At 36.8% G+C, this 21,614-nt stretch overlaps 2 protein-coding genes across 4 annotated transcripts in view; both read left to right on the forward strand.

The window, feature by feature from the left end:
- The window catches only part of Fas1 (fasciclin 1 Fas1 domain-containing), a 350,940-nt gene extending 334,479 nt beyond the window's left edge, over positions 1 to 16,461 (forward strand). For 2 of the 3 annotated variants that reach the window (XM_078183768.1, XM_078184620.1), the window contains 5 exons: positions 717 to 931; positions 5,752 to 5,914; positions 6,167 to 6,311; positions 6,591 to 6,632; positions 11,125 to 16,461. In XM_078183768.1, the coding sequence (XP_078039894.1) occupies positions 717 to 931; positions 5,752 to 5,914; positions 6,167 to 6,311; positions 6,591 to 6,632; positions 11,125 to 11,315 (756 nt within the window). In that variant the 3' untranslated portion in view covers positions 11,316 to 16,461. The remainder of the gene's footprint in view (positions 1 to 716; positions 932 to 5,751; positions 5,915 to 6,166; positions 6,312 to 6,590; positions 6,633 to 11,124) is intronic. The other variant, XM_078185481.1, reaches the window with a different exon arrangement.
- Positions 16,462 to 21,047: 4,586 nt separating this feature from the next.
- Positions 21,048 to 21,614, forward strand: part of LOC144470654 (AA10 family lytic polysaccharide monooxygenase CBP21-like) — a 2,414-nt gene continuing 1,847 nt past the window's right edge. The window contains exons 1-2 of the mRNA XM_078182049.1: positions 21,048 to 21,065; positions 21,171 to 21,263. Of these exons, the coding sequence (XP_078038175.1) occupies positions 21,048 to 21,065; positions 21,171 to 21,263 (111 nt within the window). The remainder of the gene's footprint in view (positions 21,066 to 21,170; positions 21,264 to 21,614) is intronic.

Consider the following 21,614-nt stretch of genomic DNA (forward strand, 5'->3'; position numbering starts at 1 on the left):
ACATCATTTGAAAACGTGTCGAGTATTTTACGATGCTGCTTTCAGTGACGTTGAATTATTTTGATTTAATTCTGTTTTTCTTAACGATTTAGTTTCGTGGGAATCAAAGTACCGTGCGTCCACCGAAAAAAGGCACAGCGTGTTTACATTTAAACTTCTATCGTACTCCGTTGACCCTCCTGTGATCGCAGGTGGCAATCACTTATTGGCCGAAGACGTAGTATTGATATTTGACACCGTTTTCGAGCAATAGTCGATTACTACCTGGAATCGTAGGAGGAACAGCAGACTGTAGCAGAAGTAGGAATGTAAATACGCTGTGCCTTCTTCTGGTGAACGCACGGTACATTTCCGCATGTAGTGACCCAATCCTTGCGCAAGTGTTGTCATAGCAAAGATCAATGAAATAAGAAGTAGGTACTGGAAGCTGTTCAGATCTTTTATTACGGTCGGGAAACAGATCAATGAAGTGGCAGTTTTACGATCATCGTCATCTTTTTTAGACCGTTTCACTTATTGTACAGATCCTGTGCAATTAGAATGAGGAAGTTTAGCAAAGTTTGAATGGCGAAATTATTCAGAGAAACGCATCACTTGTTCTATTTTTCTATAGATTTTGTTGCTATCTCTTTGTGACGAACGAAAGTGGCACATATGTCGAATGTGTCACACGGCATCGTACCGAGTTTACTTGAACGTTTATCGGATTCTTCTAGGTACCAACGGCGGCCGATAGAAAGAAGCTGTACTTCAACGTGGTTCAGGGACCGAGCGGAAACCAAACTGTGACTGTCGAGGGCGGCGGTGTCAATGCAACGGTGATCACTGCAAATATCGCTGCCACAAACGGAATCATTCATATCATTGACAGAGTACTCGGTGTTCCGTACACGACCGTGTTGGAAAAACTCAGGACCGATCCTATGCTCAAGTGAGTAAAACTTCTTTTTAGGCTGTTCGTGAATTAAACCATCCGCTACATAAATGCATGTATACCATTGTCCAATAGTGTGATCGCTATAAATAAATATTGGTACACAATTTTAAACATACCTAGCTTCTTGCAAAGATATTTTTATTGTTTTCTTCAGAGACGATGTACTCGTTAAATGGAATCGTCCACAATTTACTGTTAATTGTCAAAGTAATACGAAAATAACGAAAATTACGTAGTCGATATTGTATAAATGGGAACCTCCGTTAAAATGTCTGAACGATGATAATCCAAACGTAAGAATGATCTTTTTCTCGATATGATTTTTATAAGTTTTTTCTGCTATGCAGTTTATATGATAGACAATCAGAAATCGTTTAATTAATATGAGTGGAACGAAAAAATTACGATTTGTAAAATTACAATGTTGCTCTTATATATCATTTAATATTCACCGATTGTTTGAAAATCCTCTTGTCGTATCAGTCGATGCACAATTTATCAGAAAGAAATTTGTTTCGATTACGCGACCGAACCCCTTCCTTCGTTTCGAATTTAATTAAAATAATGCTACAAATCTCCATTCCAATTACCGTGAACGTGCTCCGCTTGGCAGAGATACTATAAACAGGGAATCTTACTCCGAGTATTGGATGGTTCCACGGGGCTGCACGTCGATCTATTAAATTCGTCCCGAACACTATCCTCCTCGATTCCTTATTGATATTGTCCTCCAGTCGATCTTAACGGACTGCAATTCAAGAGACTTGAAAAATGCAATCGGACCGCCCACGGATTAAGACAAACGAACAATGTCTTTCAACTTTCACAATACAACCAAACGTTTCCTCATTCGAGGTATCACTCACCTTTCTACTAATACCTACTCTTCTTTTGTCTACGAAACAAATATTCGCGCACAACATGGAAAGGAATAATTACGAAAATATTTATTCAACGTTCAGTTTTTCTTTAATTGATCAATAAAAAAAAACTTTGTTTAGAAAAACCTTTGTTTAAAAAAACCTTCGATATTTTAACTGCTGCCGACACTGTCCGGTTATGATACAACTGAAAATATATTATTGTATATGTTTTTAAATATAAATATGCAAGACGTATCGAATATGTAAAATATGCAAAATGAGAAATATGTTTTTGGAATCACTTGATCATGGCATATAGTACATTTTCTATTCAGATCTTATCATAGTTTACATATTTTGAACATGTGCATCGCCACGGTAGATCCATCGTGATTTAATTCCCATCGCGTTATTTCAATTACATACACACTGATAATGGAAAATCCAATTAAACGATATCCCAATAATCTGTAAATAAACTCCGGCAACGATAAAACCCTGTTAAACAACGTCGCCGTAACTAAACATTCATGCGTTCGCAGTGTTAGTACGCGAAGCTTGTGCAAATAGTTTTCAACCGATCAAAAATTTAGTAGAAATGATATCCAGGCGAAACAAAACGCATGAAACGAATGCACACGTTGACGCGCAGTAAATAACGCAGCTATGTTATTCGCATTCAAACTGTTCGTTCTGTATTTTACAAATATTGAAAGATATTTATATACGTATTCCTTCCAATTTCTCTTTTCTACAGCTTCAGGCAATTACGTTCAATTAAAATTTCAATGTTTGAGAAACCTCATTACTTAAACACTCGGAAATAAACTTGAATCTTCGCTGTAAAACAATGTGGCTTAGAATATTTTCTGACGAAAGCAAATACAAATGATTTACAGCTCGGAAAGATCCATCCCTCTTCTGAAGAATTCGACCTTGAGAAAAACCTTGTATACTGCCAAATTACTAAGCTTCCTTTATTAACCCTTTTAGTGCCGGACGACGATATATCGTCGTTTGCTACACTTGCCAGAAGTGCCAACAACGATATATCGTCGTGTGTGTAATAACGTCTTATTCTTCGCATTGTGAGACAACTTTATCTGTTAATAAATTTATAAATGATCTAATTTGATTGTAAATGATCTAATTTGATTGTAAATAATCAAATTTGATTGTAAATAATCAAATTTCGTTGACAAAGAATTTGTAAACCGATTTGGGTCTGACATTTTACACATTCTATACCGGAGTGTGCTGGGACCCTGTTTACGCTGGAGCGATAAGATGGACAGATGGACTAAAAATTAAATGTTACATATTTGCAATAGCTAGATAACCAAATAGCAATATTTGTGCTAGTAAAATTTTGTTTCAGCAATGTTGTAGTACCTATACCAATTGCTTGTCTTGCTGCAGATAAAATCCGTTTATCGCCCGCACTATGCAATCGATCTCTTCTTTTATTTTTGTTATGTAATATTGTTTATCTTGTTACATAATAGCAAAATATATTTAGATGTTACATAAATGCAAAATATATACTTCATAATAATTGGTCTATATAGAATTATGATGAAAAGATGGCTTCTTGTATGCGCAAATACGTTTTGAAAGAGAGAACTCAACGTTTACTTTTTCTTATGGAGACTTTTACCTTTGTTATTTATATAATTTTGAACGAGTAAAGAAAAACTAGTGTCATTGTTTTGTTCTCTGTTTCATCCTTAGTATACTGCTTTTGGAATCATGTAAATATTGTTTCCCGTTTGGTTTTTATGATTATTTTCCCAAACCCTAGTAAAACTGTGAAATTCGGCCGGTTATTCTCGCATAGGCACCTCTTTTTCGTCCGGCACTAAAAGGGTTAAGTAATAAAGTATTTTCTCCCTTACGAAGAAACTAATTTTTAACAAGCATGGTGTTTTCCACAATTATTGAAATACTTAAAAAAAAATCTTCATTTGTTGCTCTTTGTTCTAGCTAGTTACTGATCTGTCTTTGTTCAAAGAACTTTGTCTCCCTTTTAAAAAATTGGAATCACATAGTGTTTTGTTCGAGGAGTGTTAAATTTTCTATATCTTAAAAGAATCTGATACTGCTAGGAGAATTTAACCTAGTTACTAATCTCCTTTTATCGGGGGGAGAGAGAGAGAGAGAAATTCTGATTATTGCAAAGTGGTCAGCAACCTCCAAAGTGTAGTAGCAACGGAGGCAATTCACATTTATCCGTTTAGAGTATGTTATCCTAAACGGTGCGACGTCGAGTATCGCGGGTTGGTCGGCAAGTTTCCCATCTTGTTGCCGCCGATTGGGAATCATTGAACAACCAGCGGCTAGGAAACGGTTATGCATCGGCTTTAATGGCATTAGCCCCTTTATACGATGGCTATCGTTGCTCGATGCACTGGATGGATGGTGATGTCAGCATTCCATCACCGCATACCATGACATCCGGACCAGAGCCCATCTATTGTAGTATCTCTACGTCGTGCAGGCGATGCCACACACGTGCATTTACGAACACCGTATCCGTTATCATCGATTTGTTTCTCTGCTCTGTCCCTTTTACGGTGTTCCTGGAATCTTCAGAAATAAAACAAACGACGTCACTCCAGAGAATGTTGGCAGATCGACGCGTTCGCGCACCCTATATACCCACTCGCTCATGCTGATGAGAAAAGAGCTCAGTCCTTGTTAACTGTTCTCTATAGAAGAACTCTCTTGCATTCTTTTGAAGTTTCTTTGATAGGAACGGTTGCGAGTACAAGGACGAATTGGTCGATCCCCGTCCGCCATTAAATCTCTTGCTCGATGACTAGAAACTGCGACTAACGTTTGAAACCTGCATTCAGAATGCACGAAGCGGAAAACGCAATTATTCTTCCGAGTTTGCGAACACTTTCTTTGTATTCCTAACAATGATTACCGTATTCTTGGATATTTTCTTCACGCAGAAAAGTATACAAATAGTAATTGTATTTAAGTAGCGTATCGATGAAGCTGCCCTAAATTTTTAAACTTCTGACGGAACTTCAAAAATGTAATCTACAGTTTACATTACACAACATAACCTGAGTATTATACATATCGTACAATATAAATTAAGAATTATCTGTCGCAAGAAATGTTATGTCATTAATGAATAAAGAATGGAAATGTTTATCAAGATCTGATAAACGATCTTACGATATGCATGGAGATGTAGGTACAAAAGTAAAATTCTATATACTTATTCTGGGAAATATTTTATTAACGTTTATTTCAATTTGTATTATTACACGCGAATATTTCTTAAGAAATAAAAATGAATTACGAATAGTTAAGAACAATTAAACTAGGGGAAAGATTCGTCGAAAATTTGTTGGAGTCCAGAGAAGCGAATGATAGCGCCATCCATCAAAGATACGTGCAACTATTGTTTCGTTCACTCTCAGACGAGGCATAAAAGTAAACTAAGTATGATATCAGAGACGAGATATGTATAAGAATAGAAGCAGTATGCAATCATAGACGAAATATAGAAAAAAGAATAGACCAAATACTTTATAGGTTTTTGTGTCTTCCAGTCTGACTGTCTTACCGACTGGATATTCACGACTGACGTCGATTAAATAAATTTATTACTTCCAGCTATTTAATATTTATAACAATTTCTCTATCTTTGCTACTTTATTACCTACGTTTTTCGTTAGACAGGTCAATAGAATATGAGATACATTTAATTTCTTTCGTATGTTACATGTTTATGACAATTCCTTCCGTCAGCGATATATTGTTAAGCTATTTGATCATTCTTTGTTAATTAAAATAACTAATAAAAATCGAGATGCAGGACAATATAGAGTGATTATAAATGAAAAAAAAAGAACAACTGCTGGTTGACGTGTAAATAAAAATCCTGAGATTCCTAGAAAACCAGCAAGTTACTGACTATCTATTCTTTTACAGTGCCACGTATATCCTGGGTCAGCGACACGCGTTCAACGACCAACTGAACGACACGACGAAACGTTTCACTTACTTCGCTCCACGTGACTACGCCTGGAATGTAGCGGAAATTACCTACCCCTCTACCATGAAGAAGCTGTTTATGCCTGAATTTAGTTACCACGTGAGTACCTTGTTGTTAGGACACGCGCACACTTCTGTTAGATGTGTGAAAGACTTGTAAGATATTTCTGATCTAGCGGTACTACCGGAAAGAGAAATCAATTTTCTTGTCCAAGAGCACATTTTCGAAGAAATCGAGAATGTTGTCGAATGTGTTATAGAAGAAATCCAGCAATTGGAAATTGGTGTGATTTATTACTAAAGACTTAAAATAAGAAAAGAAATTTCATAGAATGTTCACGCATGCTTCTAGACGAAACAAATTCTGGAACGACATCTCGTCATAGCGAACGAAGCGTATACCATGGCTAAGCTGAGGGAGATGAAGCAGAACGATTCCATCATTCTTACAACTGTTAGAGACAGCCTCAAACTCCGTGTCCGAGAGACCAACGAAAGTGAGTGTGTAATTCTCTATTTATCTGCAAATGAGCACTCTCTTGGAATGACCAGATATTGTCGGATACACTGAACGTTTGTTTCAATTCTGTCAATTTGAACGTAACTAACGAACAACAACAGTCTCTATCGCTTCCAGCTCAATGTCAGACCTGTTTCTCCCCACCTCCTTTCACCTTTCTGTACTTCTCTTTCTCTATCCTTCACTTTTTATCTTTCTATCTCTCTCTCTCTCTCTCTGTTCGTTTTCAAACCTGGTACTATTTGGTTACATTTAGATGACAAGCACGATGAAAACGCGATCCGTCCAGAATCTTTCGGTGAGTAAGTTCAGTGTTTAGACGTCGCCGATGAGCGACGACACGTGCTTTCACCTGTACGAGCACGCATCATGTAAATTTCTTGCGAAGGGTTATCTGCACTCTCACGCACCGCGTACACACGATTGCGTGTATCGTCGGCTAACGGGGATCGTTTGAGCGTCGAGTCACAATGATCCAACGCTATTCTCCTGGATCAACACCTTGATAGATGGATTACTGTTGTCCATGTATCGGAACAATGCTCGACATCCACGAATTCCATTGAAAAATTCTTTGCTCTTCACGACAGAGTGAATGCATTGCTCGCAAAATAAAAACAGGGATGGGTCGAATATGTTCTAAAGAAGTTAGACGTCTTTGTAGTCTATAATTTGATGTCTTTTTGAAGATTGCTAGATGTGGAAATCGCACGATATGATCAATCTTCTAGACAGTGTTCATATATGTTGTAAATTTTCGATATGTTTGTAACGACATAAACACTTCGTGTCTAGTTTCTCTTATGAATTATCTCCTTGTTAATTAAAGTTTCTTATTCGATATACAGCGTGTATCGTTTCGAAGATGTTAAATCGAAGATGATTTAGAGAAGTTCATGGTTGTTTATTATTCTTTTCAAGTGAAAAACATTCTTGTTATCTTAAATTGAATTCAAGAAAATTTCTAAAGAAAGACGTCAGAAAGCGTCATTAAATTACACATGAAATTTAATAATTTGAATTTACTAAACTACGAAAATTGTTTTACCACGCCCATCCCTGAATACGAATCCAAACGTAAGTCCGATTTTCAATGAAAAATCTGTTAAACTGTCGACAGCCATTCTTCTCGTTCGACAAAAGGGGTTAAAAATCGTTAAAGATTCAGTCGATGATTTTCTGGTCGTGTGAGAATTATTTGATCACGTGTCCTCGTTCGCGTCGTGAAACGTCTTCTGGTAGCAGCCGCGTTTAAATTAAAGATCCTCGTATCACATATATGTATTTAAGTACATGCGTCTACGTGTGATTTGTTAATTACACGGAACTGTTGTTCCGAACTCTGAGACGTATAATTCTCAATACAAGGGTACACGTGTTATTCTTAATGCACGGGTACACATGTATTTATGTATATTACACATGTACTTCTATATTACACGTGTATTTTGTGTTACGTGTTTTCTTTGTGATAATATTTCCAACAGTGACGGAACTTCTGTGTAATGAAACATTTTCTATTGATACGTAATGTTACGAAAAAATTGTATTATCTTCATTTGCATATCTCATTTTCATCGGGGAAAACTCCACAATTAGTTTTGTAATACTTTTGTAATTTTTAATACTTTTGAAGATTTATATCTAATCTTCGAATAAAACTTTTTCATCAAGGAAACATCTTTTTCTAAATATTCGTATATACGTGGATTAAACACACGAATTTTTAATTTCTTAATACACGGTACACGTGACCTGTGAATACGTGTATTTTAAAGACACGGATTGTTAGCATTTTTTATGCAAGCTTAAAGGAATGCTTTAATTCTCGTTCCCCGAAAATGTGCATCGCGCTCCGCTTCACGATTGTTCACATTGCCGCTTGTTATTAAACATACATTATGTAAATCCGCACATACGCGCAGTTTTCTGTCATTGGCCTGCATTGAAACGAAGCCATTCAGCGGAATAGATATAGATGCCACTCGCATTATGATTTTTTGATTGCTTTACGTTTTTGCTTCAGCCGATTTTGACGGAACGAGTTGACGATCGAATCACTTGAAAAACGAAATGATTTGAGTAATCATTTTAATAACATTACGAAAATTTTCTATACATTGTGACAGAGGAAGTTTGACTTGGTATAGAATACAAAGTGTGTTAAATAAAAACAGTTTCTTCCATACTTGACAAACAAAACAATACTATTTGAATAACATAACAGGAATCAAGGGAATGACGCTAGATAATAGAAGAAGTCTCTTTGCTATGGGTTAATATACAGTTTTCGCTCATTTTAGTGTGTGTTTTATAGTGCATGATTTAGATAACAAATAAGGTATATTGAGTCGATGAAAACATAAATTTAATGAGAACCCTTAGACATTTTCTGGTAAATCTTTTTATCCAATTTTACTATTTGCATTAAAAATATCATTTACCAAAAAATTAATATCTACGGTAGTATATTTTAATATAACTACTAGCATAAATATGGTAATTATACCTTTCGTTTCAAGAGAAATTCATCTCTGTCCACTTTACATGCCCAAGGATCATATTCTTGTAACACAGAGGCCACATAATGCTGAATATACTGTTTCAAATCGATTTTTGAAACTCTGGTAAATACGAGTTTAGAATTTTCTATTTTATGTTGATTATATTATTTGTATAATTTGATTTTATTTTCGTATCTTATAAATGCTTATTCAATAATGGTGACAGTAATTCAAACGTATGTCATGACAGTCTGTCAGACTTTTGTTCAGAACTTCTTCCCTCATTGATACAGATGGTAGATATCTTTCAAAAGGTTTAGGTCGCTGTCTAATCTTGTAACGGTTCGTAATATACGAAGGAAGCTCGACTTATTTCAATTTATCCTTTACGAGGTCTCTTCCTTGAAATTGTTTATCACATATGAACAAACTCGTCACGTCCAGATCGTTAACGGCAACGGCACCGTATTAAGTTTTACAGATTTCGACGTGTATCGTACGTTTGATACTTAAACGGTGAGTATCTTTACGATTTTGCTGGCAAAGAACAGACGGCTGTTCTTTCTTCACACTGCTTCACGCCGCTTAGCCAAAAATCTATTTCAACTTCACATAATACAACCGCAAGATCAGTCGTTTACAATGACGAGAAATAAACATGACCGCGTAGTCGTGCTCATCGTCGCCGTCGACAAACTCTCTCAAAGTTGTCATTCACGATGAAAAAACCGTGTGCTGTTCTCATTTGTAAATAGTAAATTTTGTGTGTATGTGTGCTGCAACGGACACTTGCCGTGCGATCTTGTAAATAATTTGTAAATAAAACTTATAGACGTAATTGCACAGCAATACCGTTATATTTTTCCAACTCGATAAAAACAAGCCTGAATTTGTGGACGTTAAACTTTGCTCGCTAACTCAAATAGAATTTTTCTTCATTTTCGATAACGTTTCAACATGATTAAACTTGCTACACTGCTTACTGGGAAAATCAGAACGAAAATTATTCGCAAAAGAAGGAACTAACGTGAACAATAAAACAAAACTTAATTTTTTTTAGGTGAAATCACGCAGATTGTCTTCCTAAATTTTTACAATTGGTTGAGCGTAGACGGTTTATTGATACTTCTACTTTGATCGTTACGATACGTTAACACTTTAATCGTGTAAATATAGATTGGATAGAATTGTGGTGGTACCTCTCCGAAAGGTAGTACACAATTAGGGTAAAACAAAAGGTTATCGCTATAAATGATTTTATTAGTTTTTGCAAAGGAAAGAGTTTAAAAATCTATAAAAGGGATTCGTGCTGTTACGGAAAGATCAATTTTGTGGCTCGCAGACACTCTAAGAAAACCCCGCGAAGAACGTACTCGATTATAGGCTGGGGCCACAAGGCGATTTATTATGCACGTTTCGACCACCATTTAAATGCAAATTCGTTTATTACCCCCTGGTGGTAATTGCTACGTGCTCACGCGGTCATTCGCTCGGCCACAAACTGCGAATCACCAAAACATTTTCCGTTTACAACCTAGACGTTACAAGGTATGAAACGCGGAGAAAAGTAGCCTAGAAAATGGAAGCCGGTGGCGAAAATTAAGAAATTCATCGAAAAGTGCTAATGAAATTAAGACGATCGTGTAGAGCATAAACAAAGAGCGTAGACGTTAGACTAGCAAGAGAGCAGGAGTTGTGGTAATTAAAGTGTTGAAATCGTGCAGTAGAAGTTGAAACAGGAATTACAGTGCAAGGTGTGTGCGGCGGGTATCTCGGAACGCGAGCAGGGTAAAATGAATTGAAGCCCAGTGAAGGAAGTTTATCTCGTGCTATTACCTTGTTTGTACTTTGTTTTGTCACCGATTTCCCTTTCACACGCGTGTCTTCATCCTTCTCGTTTACCTTTTCTAATTAAGCTTCGTTACTGGCGAATAAAACGAATTAATACCTACTCTTTTCTTAATCATACTTTACAGGCTTTTCTCGTCTGAAGAAAGCTACATAGCGGAACGCAAAAACATTTGCACGATACAGGTGGGAAGATTTTAACCCTTATCGAACGTCAGATTTTCAAGCGTAACGTATAATGTCGCGTCAGAGGTGACTTACGGCCGTTAAGGTTAATATAGATAAACGATATCGTTACTTCATCTTTCTATCGTGCAAGTGTTCTCGCAATCACCTTACGATGGCAACATTACAGCTCACTTCATTCCTCTCATCCATCAGTTTCCCGAGAAACCATTATTGGTTGGATCCGCTAATCGGACTTGTTTCTTCTTGCAGTGTACCAGATTCAGTGGAACAATTTGCAAATCCGAGTGTTCCGCCCGGATGTAGAATGCACCAACGGTATCATCCACGTTATCGACGGAGTGTTCCTGAAGGACAGCGACGTGAGGGTGAAAGGGTCCGCGTCCGTGATCAGCCTGACGCCGCACCTGATTATGATTTTGGTGGCCAAATGGCTGCTTTAAGAATGCATCCTTCGAGTCTGTCATAGGTGCACCTAGGAATTTATTTCGGGACCGTCTCCGATCGTGCTCTCGTCCAAAGAAAGCGCAACGCGAACGGGGAAACCGGATCCAGAGCTCTCGACGTTAGGGTCGTTCCGGGATCTAGGACCTGGACGACCCTCGGGGTCGACTGAGACCCGAAAACGACCCTAGCTAGTCCCGAACCCGATGAGACGACGAGACGGATCCGTGTTCTCCGCGGCGGCGCTTTGCGAACTCTGTTCGAGGGTTTCAATCTCCGCCCATCTCTTCTCCTTCTTTGTAAAAGATGAGAAAGGAAGAAAGCGAAATGGAAACGATGTTTCGAACTTGTTCCCATACGAACGAGACGATCGAGCGAATCGATCGATCGGGGACGATCCTGAGCGATAATAATACACGGGTCGAGGCTCTTGGGCTAGATCTCCAAGATGGCTTCCTCGATCATGCAAGAGCCAAAACCGACCGACAGCTTAAACGGTCAACAGCTTAACGAGACGTACGATTAAGCGGTTTCAGAGTTTCGAATTACGATTAACTGCGTACAATTGCAAGGTATTGTAACACATTTAGGGTATATTCTCCTTAGTCCGAGATCTTATCGCGACAGGCCTGATCTCTCGTCCGGTAAACGTCCACGAGGGTGTCTGCTGTGCAAGACGGGAGAATAAAAAGACATTTAGCAGTGTGAATCGCGTGGCGGAGACAGTTTCACGGGTCTTTGGGGAGGGCGCCATCGATTGTACCAAATAAATTGAATCAACCGTACCAAGTAATTTAGTAGAAAGTTAAGTGAAGAGCGGACGTGAAGACAGAGCGGAAATTTCGGGGAACCTTCTTCGAGTACAAGGGCGATGATAAGAGGAAATATGTGGCGCTTTCTTTTTTCTATGGTTGCCTGGATCATTCAGTTTCTCCTTTTGTCTGGAGATTGCGTACAATGACGCATACACCACGACTGAACAGCGTTGTTCTTGTTCAGCCGAGCTAAGAAATGGACCGCTAAATGTTCATTGAATTAAAAGTGGTTACGGTATTCCTTTAATGCAGATGGTCCTGACTGAACACACAGGTACAATGTCCCGCGCGTCTAGCTCAGTCTGATGCTGTTGATATTCAGGCCGTAATTATCATACGAACTACACGTCTCGCCTAATTGTGGTACTTCGATTTCATTGACAATGATGCGCTATAGTTCTGCGTGGATGAGTGTGCTGCTGAGCGTGTGGATGCGTGCGAGTGTCGTTTCTGTCCGAGCAATTAGTCGCCGAGTCATCGTCGCGATCGGGATCAACCGAATCAATTCCTTCGATGCATCCTTACATAGTAGATTCGCGGAAGAAATTCAGGATTCTCTCGGCTCCTCGGCGCTCGACTCGTGGGCACAGAGACGACTTCCGATTACACTTGCTCTCCTGTATCATATCGTACTACACTGTCTACTTACTAATAATACTGCCACAACGCATTGCAGGCCGAACGAGCTTGTGAACGAGTTTTTGTACAATTAGAGGAAGCGGAAGCTTTATCCAGTAGTGACTTGATCACATTCCGACATTCTACAATCGCGTGAACGAGGGAATCGTTTTCGGAAGAGGAAAAATTTTGACTGGGCTTCCCGATAATCAATTGACGAGATTGTTCAGCAGTGTCCAAAAAAGTAGAGTAACATTTTCCTAATGTATTGTGAGTTAATATACTTTTCACTAACCTTATTATAGTTGCCAACATATCGCTGTCCGCAATCATTGCTAGAATACAAAGTTTATAGAAACCTTTCACCAAAAATAATACGCAATATGGACGCCATTAGACAGCGCTGATTAGACATCATGAAGCATAGGTAGTTGGAAGAAACCTTGCTCGCGCGATTTCCTCTTTCAACGACGTGATTTCCTCGTGCGCACTTTACACGTGACACCATTACATACTCTTTCAGAAATTCCTTTTTCCCGTTAACTGTATAGTATATACATATATATATATATATACACATTAAGTCTACCGGAAAATTCTGCCTGCGAAGTGAACGAATATAATCAATTTTCTGTATATTTAATAATATTTATTATACAATTTAATTTCATTACCTATGACCTCTAGCCAGAGTGATGGCAGTAATGAATAACATTTCTGAAAAATCTGTGTCTCAAATGAGAATACGCATACTTATTAAAATCGTTATGACATTATCCAACAGAAGTTTTCGGTAGACCTAATATATATAGAATCATGAACGCCAATGCACGCGTCATAATTGAGTCGCTATCGAGATTTCTGCCGAGGCCGAGTTTTGTTTCGATATCGTACAATTCAGCCCTTCGTCAGTCATTTAAACTAATTAATAACTTAGCTAAAATTTTAAAAAATTGAAAACGCCATCTATTACATATAAAAAAAATACTATCCATGACACCTCTTATATAATTCACTAATTTCTGAAAAGTCAAACTTAAGTGGTTGAATAATTGACCTTGTCAAATTTGAAAATAACTTACTGTCGTTTCGAATGATATTAAAATTTGGCCAACGAAGGGTTGGAATGCTGACGATGATCAAACAATCGACAAAGGGCAAAAGTCGCGAAGAATGTTTCATTCCTTACAAGATTAGTCAGAGCTTAGCCGTATGTGTACAAGTGAATAACGAATTAAAAGGAAAGAAAGAGTTATCGAATGTCTGACAAGCGATGAGCAGAGGAAAGAAATAAGCACTGAGAATCAAACACATGTCAGATCAGGAAAGAAATGGGAACAGAGAAGAAGGTGAGGAATGATGTACCTCGAAATTTCGTTTCCTCCGGCACAGGATCGCGGTGGCCGACTGAGAGAAGAGGTTTTAGATACCGAAACGCCGAATCTTGTGGAAAAGAGAATCTCATGAGCGATCGGATTGCCACGTTGGCTGGTTTTAGATCGTGCTTCCGGTCGCGCTTTTTTGGACTGCATTACGCGAAATGAGACTTATAATTAAGGACGCATAAAACTACCGCGATTTCCTCCATGATAACGGGAAAAGAGAAATCAACAAATAATGGATTAATAGGGAATTCGATGTTATACGTGTTGATATCAGTCTATACATATATTATAAAAGAAGTAAATAAAGTATATAAATGAATATATAATTAAAGAGAGAGAAAGAGAGAGAGAGAGAGAGAGAGAGATTTATTGACGAAGAAGAAAGTACGATTGAGAAGCGAACGGAGATGGAACTGATGAAAAACAGAAAACACTAATAGACGATACCTTAAATGAGAATAAGAAAAAAAGAGAAACTTGTTGTTGGGATGAATTGATATTATGAATTATAATTATGATGATTATTATAATGATTACATATATGAATATACATAAACTCTAACTAAACACTGTTTGTTCGTTAGATAAGGATTGACTTAAAATGGAAAAACAAGAAAAAAAGTATAAATAGCGGGACTCTATTTCTTCGTGTAGACGCGTCTTAATGTTCAGCTTGATCAAACATTACGCCGAAACGAAACCGCATATTCGCAGCTGTTATGCGTGACCGTTGTGAGAGGTGTGAATGCAAATAAAGAAAAAGGAGAATTTCGGACGGAATTTCGATAGAAATACTGTCCCGCGGAACTCCACGAAAGTATCTCCTGTTCAGAAAACAATTTACACCGACATAACCTTGACATCCGGACTTCTTGTGTTCCTTTGTAGACATCTCCCTTTAACGAAACACAATCCTAATTCCTAATCACACCGCAGCAACTCCATTAATCCGTAGAAGTATTAAGATTTAACGAACTGGAACGAGGAACTAACCATCAACTTTAGTCGATTCTGTTACGTGTTCAAGCAAGTGCCATTTTCTTATTAGAAACCGCCCGAAATTTCTCGCGTTGATAAGGACTTCTATACGTGATAACGAAATACTCATAGCAAAAGACAAGCCGAGGTTTTGACGATGAACAAAATCAATCTAATTCAATATTCTTTTCCTCGCGTTAACGCTGTTTAAAATTGCGCGAATTCAAAACTCACTTTCTCTGATTTGACATCACGTTTTCTTTCTGAGCATTAGTCGGTTCATTATATAAAGTAATAACGGAAAAATTTATTGGAAATGTTAGGTCATTGCACCTGAAATTGTAAATTTTCTTTCGTGAACTTTTATTAAATGAAAATATTTTTCCCATTTCCTTTCTACATGATTGCTTATAATCAAATGTTCTACCATTTCTGCTACATTGTATAGTAATAAATTTTTATGTACGGAAATTTTTAATAAATGAATATAAGACTAATATTTCTTGTGCATTGGCTTAATGTCTTAATAAATGGAAAAACCAAGGAATAGTTCGTAAAAATTATTTACACTACATTACACGTTAGTTACAATGATAATCAATCGATCAAGGTTGAAAAAACGACCTGTTCGATTGATCTCTCTCACGCTAGTCGCACTTGCGCGCAATTATTTGTACATTTTGTACATAATATACGTGGATACGTACGACCGGGAGAAAAACCATCGAGCGCGTTTAGCTTTTCAACGTAATCAATGGTCCAATCGCAATCATCGATTTTAACGGGAGCATCTCTAACTTTCTTTTTTTCTTCTCAGCTGGCTTGTATTTCTGCCCTCGTTTATTTCCGAGTCGTCCGCCTATAAGCCTGTGGTTCGTTCACAACAAAACGTGAAATCAGCGTCTATTCGGGCTTAATTCGTAGCGCGCACGCGTTCGTAATAAAAGGAACGCTCGAGGGTCGAGTAATAGAAGTAGAGCGTGTCGCCATTTTCTCCGTCATTTTCCCTAATTTTTCCCATTCATACACCCATCTCCCCCCCCCCCCCCCCTCCCCCTCCCCTTTCCGAAGCTAATTTATTCGTCAGCAACTGAGAATGTATTTTTAATATCGATACGTAATCGTGTAATTTTTTATCGTATTTAAGCATCATTAAATTATAAATAACGATTTATGTTTGGACGTGTGTGTCCCGTTCCGAGCGATTTATAATCGAGATCTATGAATCCGAGGAAAAGTCAAGCGGCTAAGATGCTTTGTAATTTCATTTATTTTCTAATCTTTATGTACTAATTACGTAGAAAGAATAAATATTGCAAGGGAATATTAAATTAACACATTTCTGCGTTGCCAGTTTTCAATTATTTGTTTCGAACGTTAGGCTTACCCTTCACCCCTCAAACTAAAAACCCTCAAAATAATCATTCTAAATCTCGTCGTATTTATGCGTCTATGGCAAACAAATATAGATGAAATACAAAACAATGCAAAGATATGCAACAGGATATACCATTTTTAATTGATTCAAATTGTGAGAGGTGAAGATATGTTTATGTTTGACTTTTATTTCTTGTGATTGTTACAGACAATTATTATTTAGCTTAGTGACCCTCGATCACGATCCACGAATTTATCGTTTAGTTTTTAATCTTTGTATCCACAAAGCTGAACGTATTACGGACAAGAACACAGGCGAAAAACGACTGCGAATCCTTGCTAAACGCAAACATGTATCCTATGCAGGTGCCCGTACATTAAATTATACATCACATATGTTAAAAGATACATGTAGAATAGAATGAATTTTGAAGACGAACGATTCTCGCCCGAAATGAAGAAACTTCTGCAAACTTGATTTTCATTACGTTAGAATTAATTAGTCCTAGATTATTTATAGGCTGCATATTTATTATACTGTCTGAAACTATAAATTTAATTTATACTATAATATCATATCAAACTCGTTATAAAGATTTAAACCAGAATCTACTATATATGCATATTATTAATTACTTTCATATCAACGTGAAATTCAAATTTTTTCTTACAAATATTTTGCTGTTAAATAAATAATGCTACTTATCCCATTGCTAATGGTTGAAACTGCTTTGTCTTTAATAATTTCGCAAGAAGGAAAAGAAAATTTGTGTTCATGTCTATATTTGCTCCAATGTTCCTTAGAACAAAAGAAACTAAATAAAAAAAGAGAAGTAAATTTGATTTCGACTTAAATGAAAACATTAAGAAATTGACAGATCTTGTCTGAAATCTTCATCACGAGTTTGACTCATTAATTAGACGAAAAGAAATCAGAATCGACGGATTATATTTACAGTTGCTCTAAAAAAAATTACAAGAATTGAAGTGAATGCATTAATTTCGATCCATTAAAATTACTAAAAGATAAAGAAAATTCTCAAGCGGCTCCTTAGAAGCAGAGGCTTCTTGAGACAAACGCAATCGTAATTGTGACGAACTCGATTACAAATTACAAAGTACCGATTTAAAAATTTTCAAAGCTCAAATCCCTGATTAATAGGACTTTTGTCTATAATTCGGATGTTTAACAGGCATGTTCGAACCATATGTTGCGCAAACAGTCAGCGTAAACATTCGGGTGATGTTTCGTGATAAGATAACTTAGGTTGTAACCCTTAAATTGCAATTAAAGAGTGTTCAATACTACGCGAGTAATACATTTTCAATGAAGCATTTTCCTTTGCCACAAACTTTAGATCTGTAGTGTTCCCAACGCCGTTACACAACGTAAATTATTGTAGGGTGCATACATGTAATTTAACTCACAGTAAACATCTGAATTATTTAAATGGGAAATATGAAATGTGAATGATAAGGGACTATATGTTTTTAAAACGTTTATATCATTCATATCGCTCATCCTTCTAATAATGTCATTCTGACCGCAAATACATGTTTTGAAATAATATACAAATTCTCGAAATTGTTCATTTCTTATTTTCCCTATCAATTGAAATGCTTTAGGTGTTTATTGTGAGACATCGTGCGTAATTTGGCGAAGTTATACAGGAAGAAACAGAAAATTGTTAGAAAACAAAGGGAAAAATAGAAAAGTAAACGACGAATAGAACAAGAGAATCATTTTAAGCGTTCAATAGGTACCGTCGAATTAACGAAATTTAACTAATAAACTATTAAGGATTATTTGTTAGCAATTATATATGTATATTATATATGACATATAAATATATACTAGGTATTAAAAAATATTCAACATTCATATGGTATATAGGACACACTGTAATGAATGAGAAAGTGTGAGTAAACATAGGTCGACGGATAAACCGTCTCCAAGATATAAACATTTTTGTTTACTAGCATCAAAATACTTGGATACTCTCTAACTATGTAATACTAATAAGATCCACAATCAACGATTCACAATTGATTGATTTTCAATAAAATCTACTGTTGGAAATTGAACGAGGACCTTCAGTGTGTAATTTATAAACAGAGAAGCAAAAATATCAAGCGATGGAAGCAAGTCAATTATGATGTTAGTGAACAGAAATGTTTATATCTTAGGAACGGTTCACATTGCGACCTATATTTACTATGGTTTTTTTACTCGATACAGCATGTTCTTTATACCATATAAATGTTGGATGCTTCTCTTAACACCCTCTATATATGTATATTACATACCTGTATTGTAGTAGGGTAATCAAATTCGATGTACCAAAGAGCTATTTGTATAAAAATACCATTTTGTTCCCGCTATGAACTGGCGTCGCTCGTCGTTTAATCGCCAGCGATGCAATCGTTCATAATTGTTTAGGCAAAACACACAGGCTGTCTCAAAATACTTATAGAACCGGTCAAAGGATACTGATTTCAGTCAATACTGATCGATGGTGAGAAAAAAAATTAGCTGCGTCTCAGCGAACACCAACGAATTCATTTTCGTTTATTATCGCTTGCTTTTAAGTTGCTTGTGTTTTGAGTTTTCAAAGACTCTATGCATTCATTAAGCGACTAATTCATATTCAGCTAAAGGAACCTGATTTCTCCTAGAACTTAGAGTATAAGTGTACTAGATTCGTCTGTATTTTCGATGCTAAGTTTTCGGTATCGTGCGCTTATCGCAGGGGATGGTGGGAGACTTTTACGTAAGATTTTTACGAGAGACTTCGCGTGTATTGAATTTCGAGTCATCCGAATTTACAAATACGTCGGTGCATGTGTTGTGTATGTGTACGAATGACGCGCGTCACCGATGCCGTTCTCATGAGAACAAGGGGAAACTTTTGACCGTTGTGTATGGTATCCTAGACCAGAACTAGAAAATATCAAAAACACAATATTCAGATCGCGAGTGCTACGCCGCCTAAATTGTGTCGCAGTTTTTCCTTCCCGTAGTCGCCTAAATGCTCCGAGCATCTCAGACGTGTACTGTAGTAACGGGGAGTGAGAGTACCGCGACGAGAGTCAGGAGGCGAAGCCCCCGCGATCTGGGTGTTGCGAACTGATAATTTCGAGCCCTGTCCTAGAGTATCGTTTATCCGTTGAACCATCACGTCACTTGTATCTCGCTTAATTACACTGTGTAGACTCCGTTCACTTTCGCTGTATGATTTTACAAAGAATAAAGAACACCTACAACACAGTTCAAGCAGCATTTGTTGATTTTAGGGTAATCCATTTTATAGTTAACCAATGTGTAGCGAGTTTTGTTGTCCGTAAATATTAGAAAAGATGGTATGTATGTATGTATATGCAAAGAACTGGATAAATAAATCTATCTACATATGAGCCGTTCAGTGCACACATCGACTAACTCCATAAAACAAAAAGTCGAGAAACGCGATGAAATGATGTACATTGATTTTTAAAATTCCTGTTATAACATAGATTCACATATATAATGTAGAATGAATAAATACAGATATAGCTTTCATTTAACGTATAATTTAATGTATAAAATTAATATTATTTAATGTATAAAATTAACAAGAAAGAATAGCTAAAAAGAAAAAAAGAAAAAAAAAATTTTGCCGTTTAATGGTGTTAATCTTTATTATTCAGGAAAGTTATTATAAATATAAAAAGTTATGACTATACCAAGTGCTTTGACACTTAAATTTAAGATTTTTCAAAAAGTGGAGTTAATCGATGTGTGCACTGGGCGGCTCATATCACTTTAATACCAAATATGTACTACTGAGTTACTCCATGCTCTGCAACCCATAGCTAACATACACATACACATACAGGTTAACACAGGAGCAGTACAGTAGGTTTTATATCTACGAGGGAAAGATGAATATAAAATTAGTGTTCACACTTTTAAATAAATTACCTAGTGTTAATGTAAATAACAATACTCCCAGGAAAGACAAACTCCCAGGAGGGGAATGGAACTCGGGTCTTCTGCGTGAGAGGTGAGGATACTAACCCCCTTTTCTTTTCTTTTTTTTAACAATGCGTTTATTGTGCCAAAATTAATACAATATATAAAGGAGGATACAATGAACTTAAACGTAAAAAAAGTATAACAATGAGTAACAAAAACTTAAAGTACTAAACTAAAGGCTAGGAGATCATAGCACGCACAGTTTGTCAATGGTATATTTACATGATACTTATTGTAATTAATGACTAACTTATTCTAGCAAGATTTTACTATTAACTATGATACAGAGTATGTGTACAGAAAGGCACGAAAAGAAAAACTGTACAGGTCTTTGGTAATATTGTTTGGTAGGGAAAGATGATTATCACAGTAGAAAATGACAATTATAAATAAAATATTTTTAACTAATTTTATGATTAGTGAGTAACATAAGATTACGCTGGTTATTGCACGTGTTAGCGCAACGTATCTTTTTAAGAAAATTCGGGATAGGGACGACCGAGCGATGGTCGGCCGTCGATGGATTTATGGCAGGGTTCAAGGATGCACGTGGCCCGGAGGGTAAGCGAGACTAAACAGTCCTGGCGATATGCGACGCGACGGCTGATGACCGCAGTGGGTCTCCCAACTGTCGAGTCATTGACTGTTTATGGAAAATGTGTTTAGAGAAGGCAAGCAACCTTCGTTGCATTGCCAAAGAATGAAACTCTGTTCTTGGAGGATCTGGCCACGGAGTGGGGAAAGCACATTTGCTTTTTGGTAAGAGGACTGTGTTGGGCCGCACGGCACTTACACCAGAACCTTGGAAAAGAGCAGTCGTCTCGACTAATTAGCTTAATCTTTCTAACACGCCTATATACTAATACATATACTTAGTTACTAGATACAGAACGCTTAGATTATGAGTAATACAATGTGAGGAAGATGGTAAGTGAAGAAAATTTTTACAATATATTGCGCAAAATAAATTGAATTAATTATGAAGTTAGAATATATACGATATATAAAAGTAGAAAAAAGAAAAATTATATTCTCCCCGACGGGGAATCGAACCCCGGTCTTCCGCGTGACAGGCGGAGATACTGACCACTTTTTTTTTTTTTTTTTTTT

Source organism: Augochlora pura, chromosome 1 (genome assembly GCF_028453695.1).
Source record: "Augochlora pura isolate Apur16 chromosome 1, APUR_v2.2.1, whole genome shotgun sequence".
NCBI classification, from domain to species: domain Eukaryota; kingdom Metazoa; phylum Arthropoda; class Insecta; order Hymenoptera; family Halictidae; genus Augochlora; species Augochlora pura.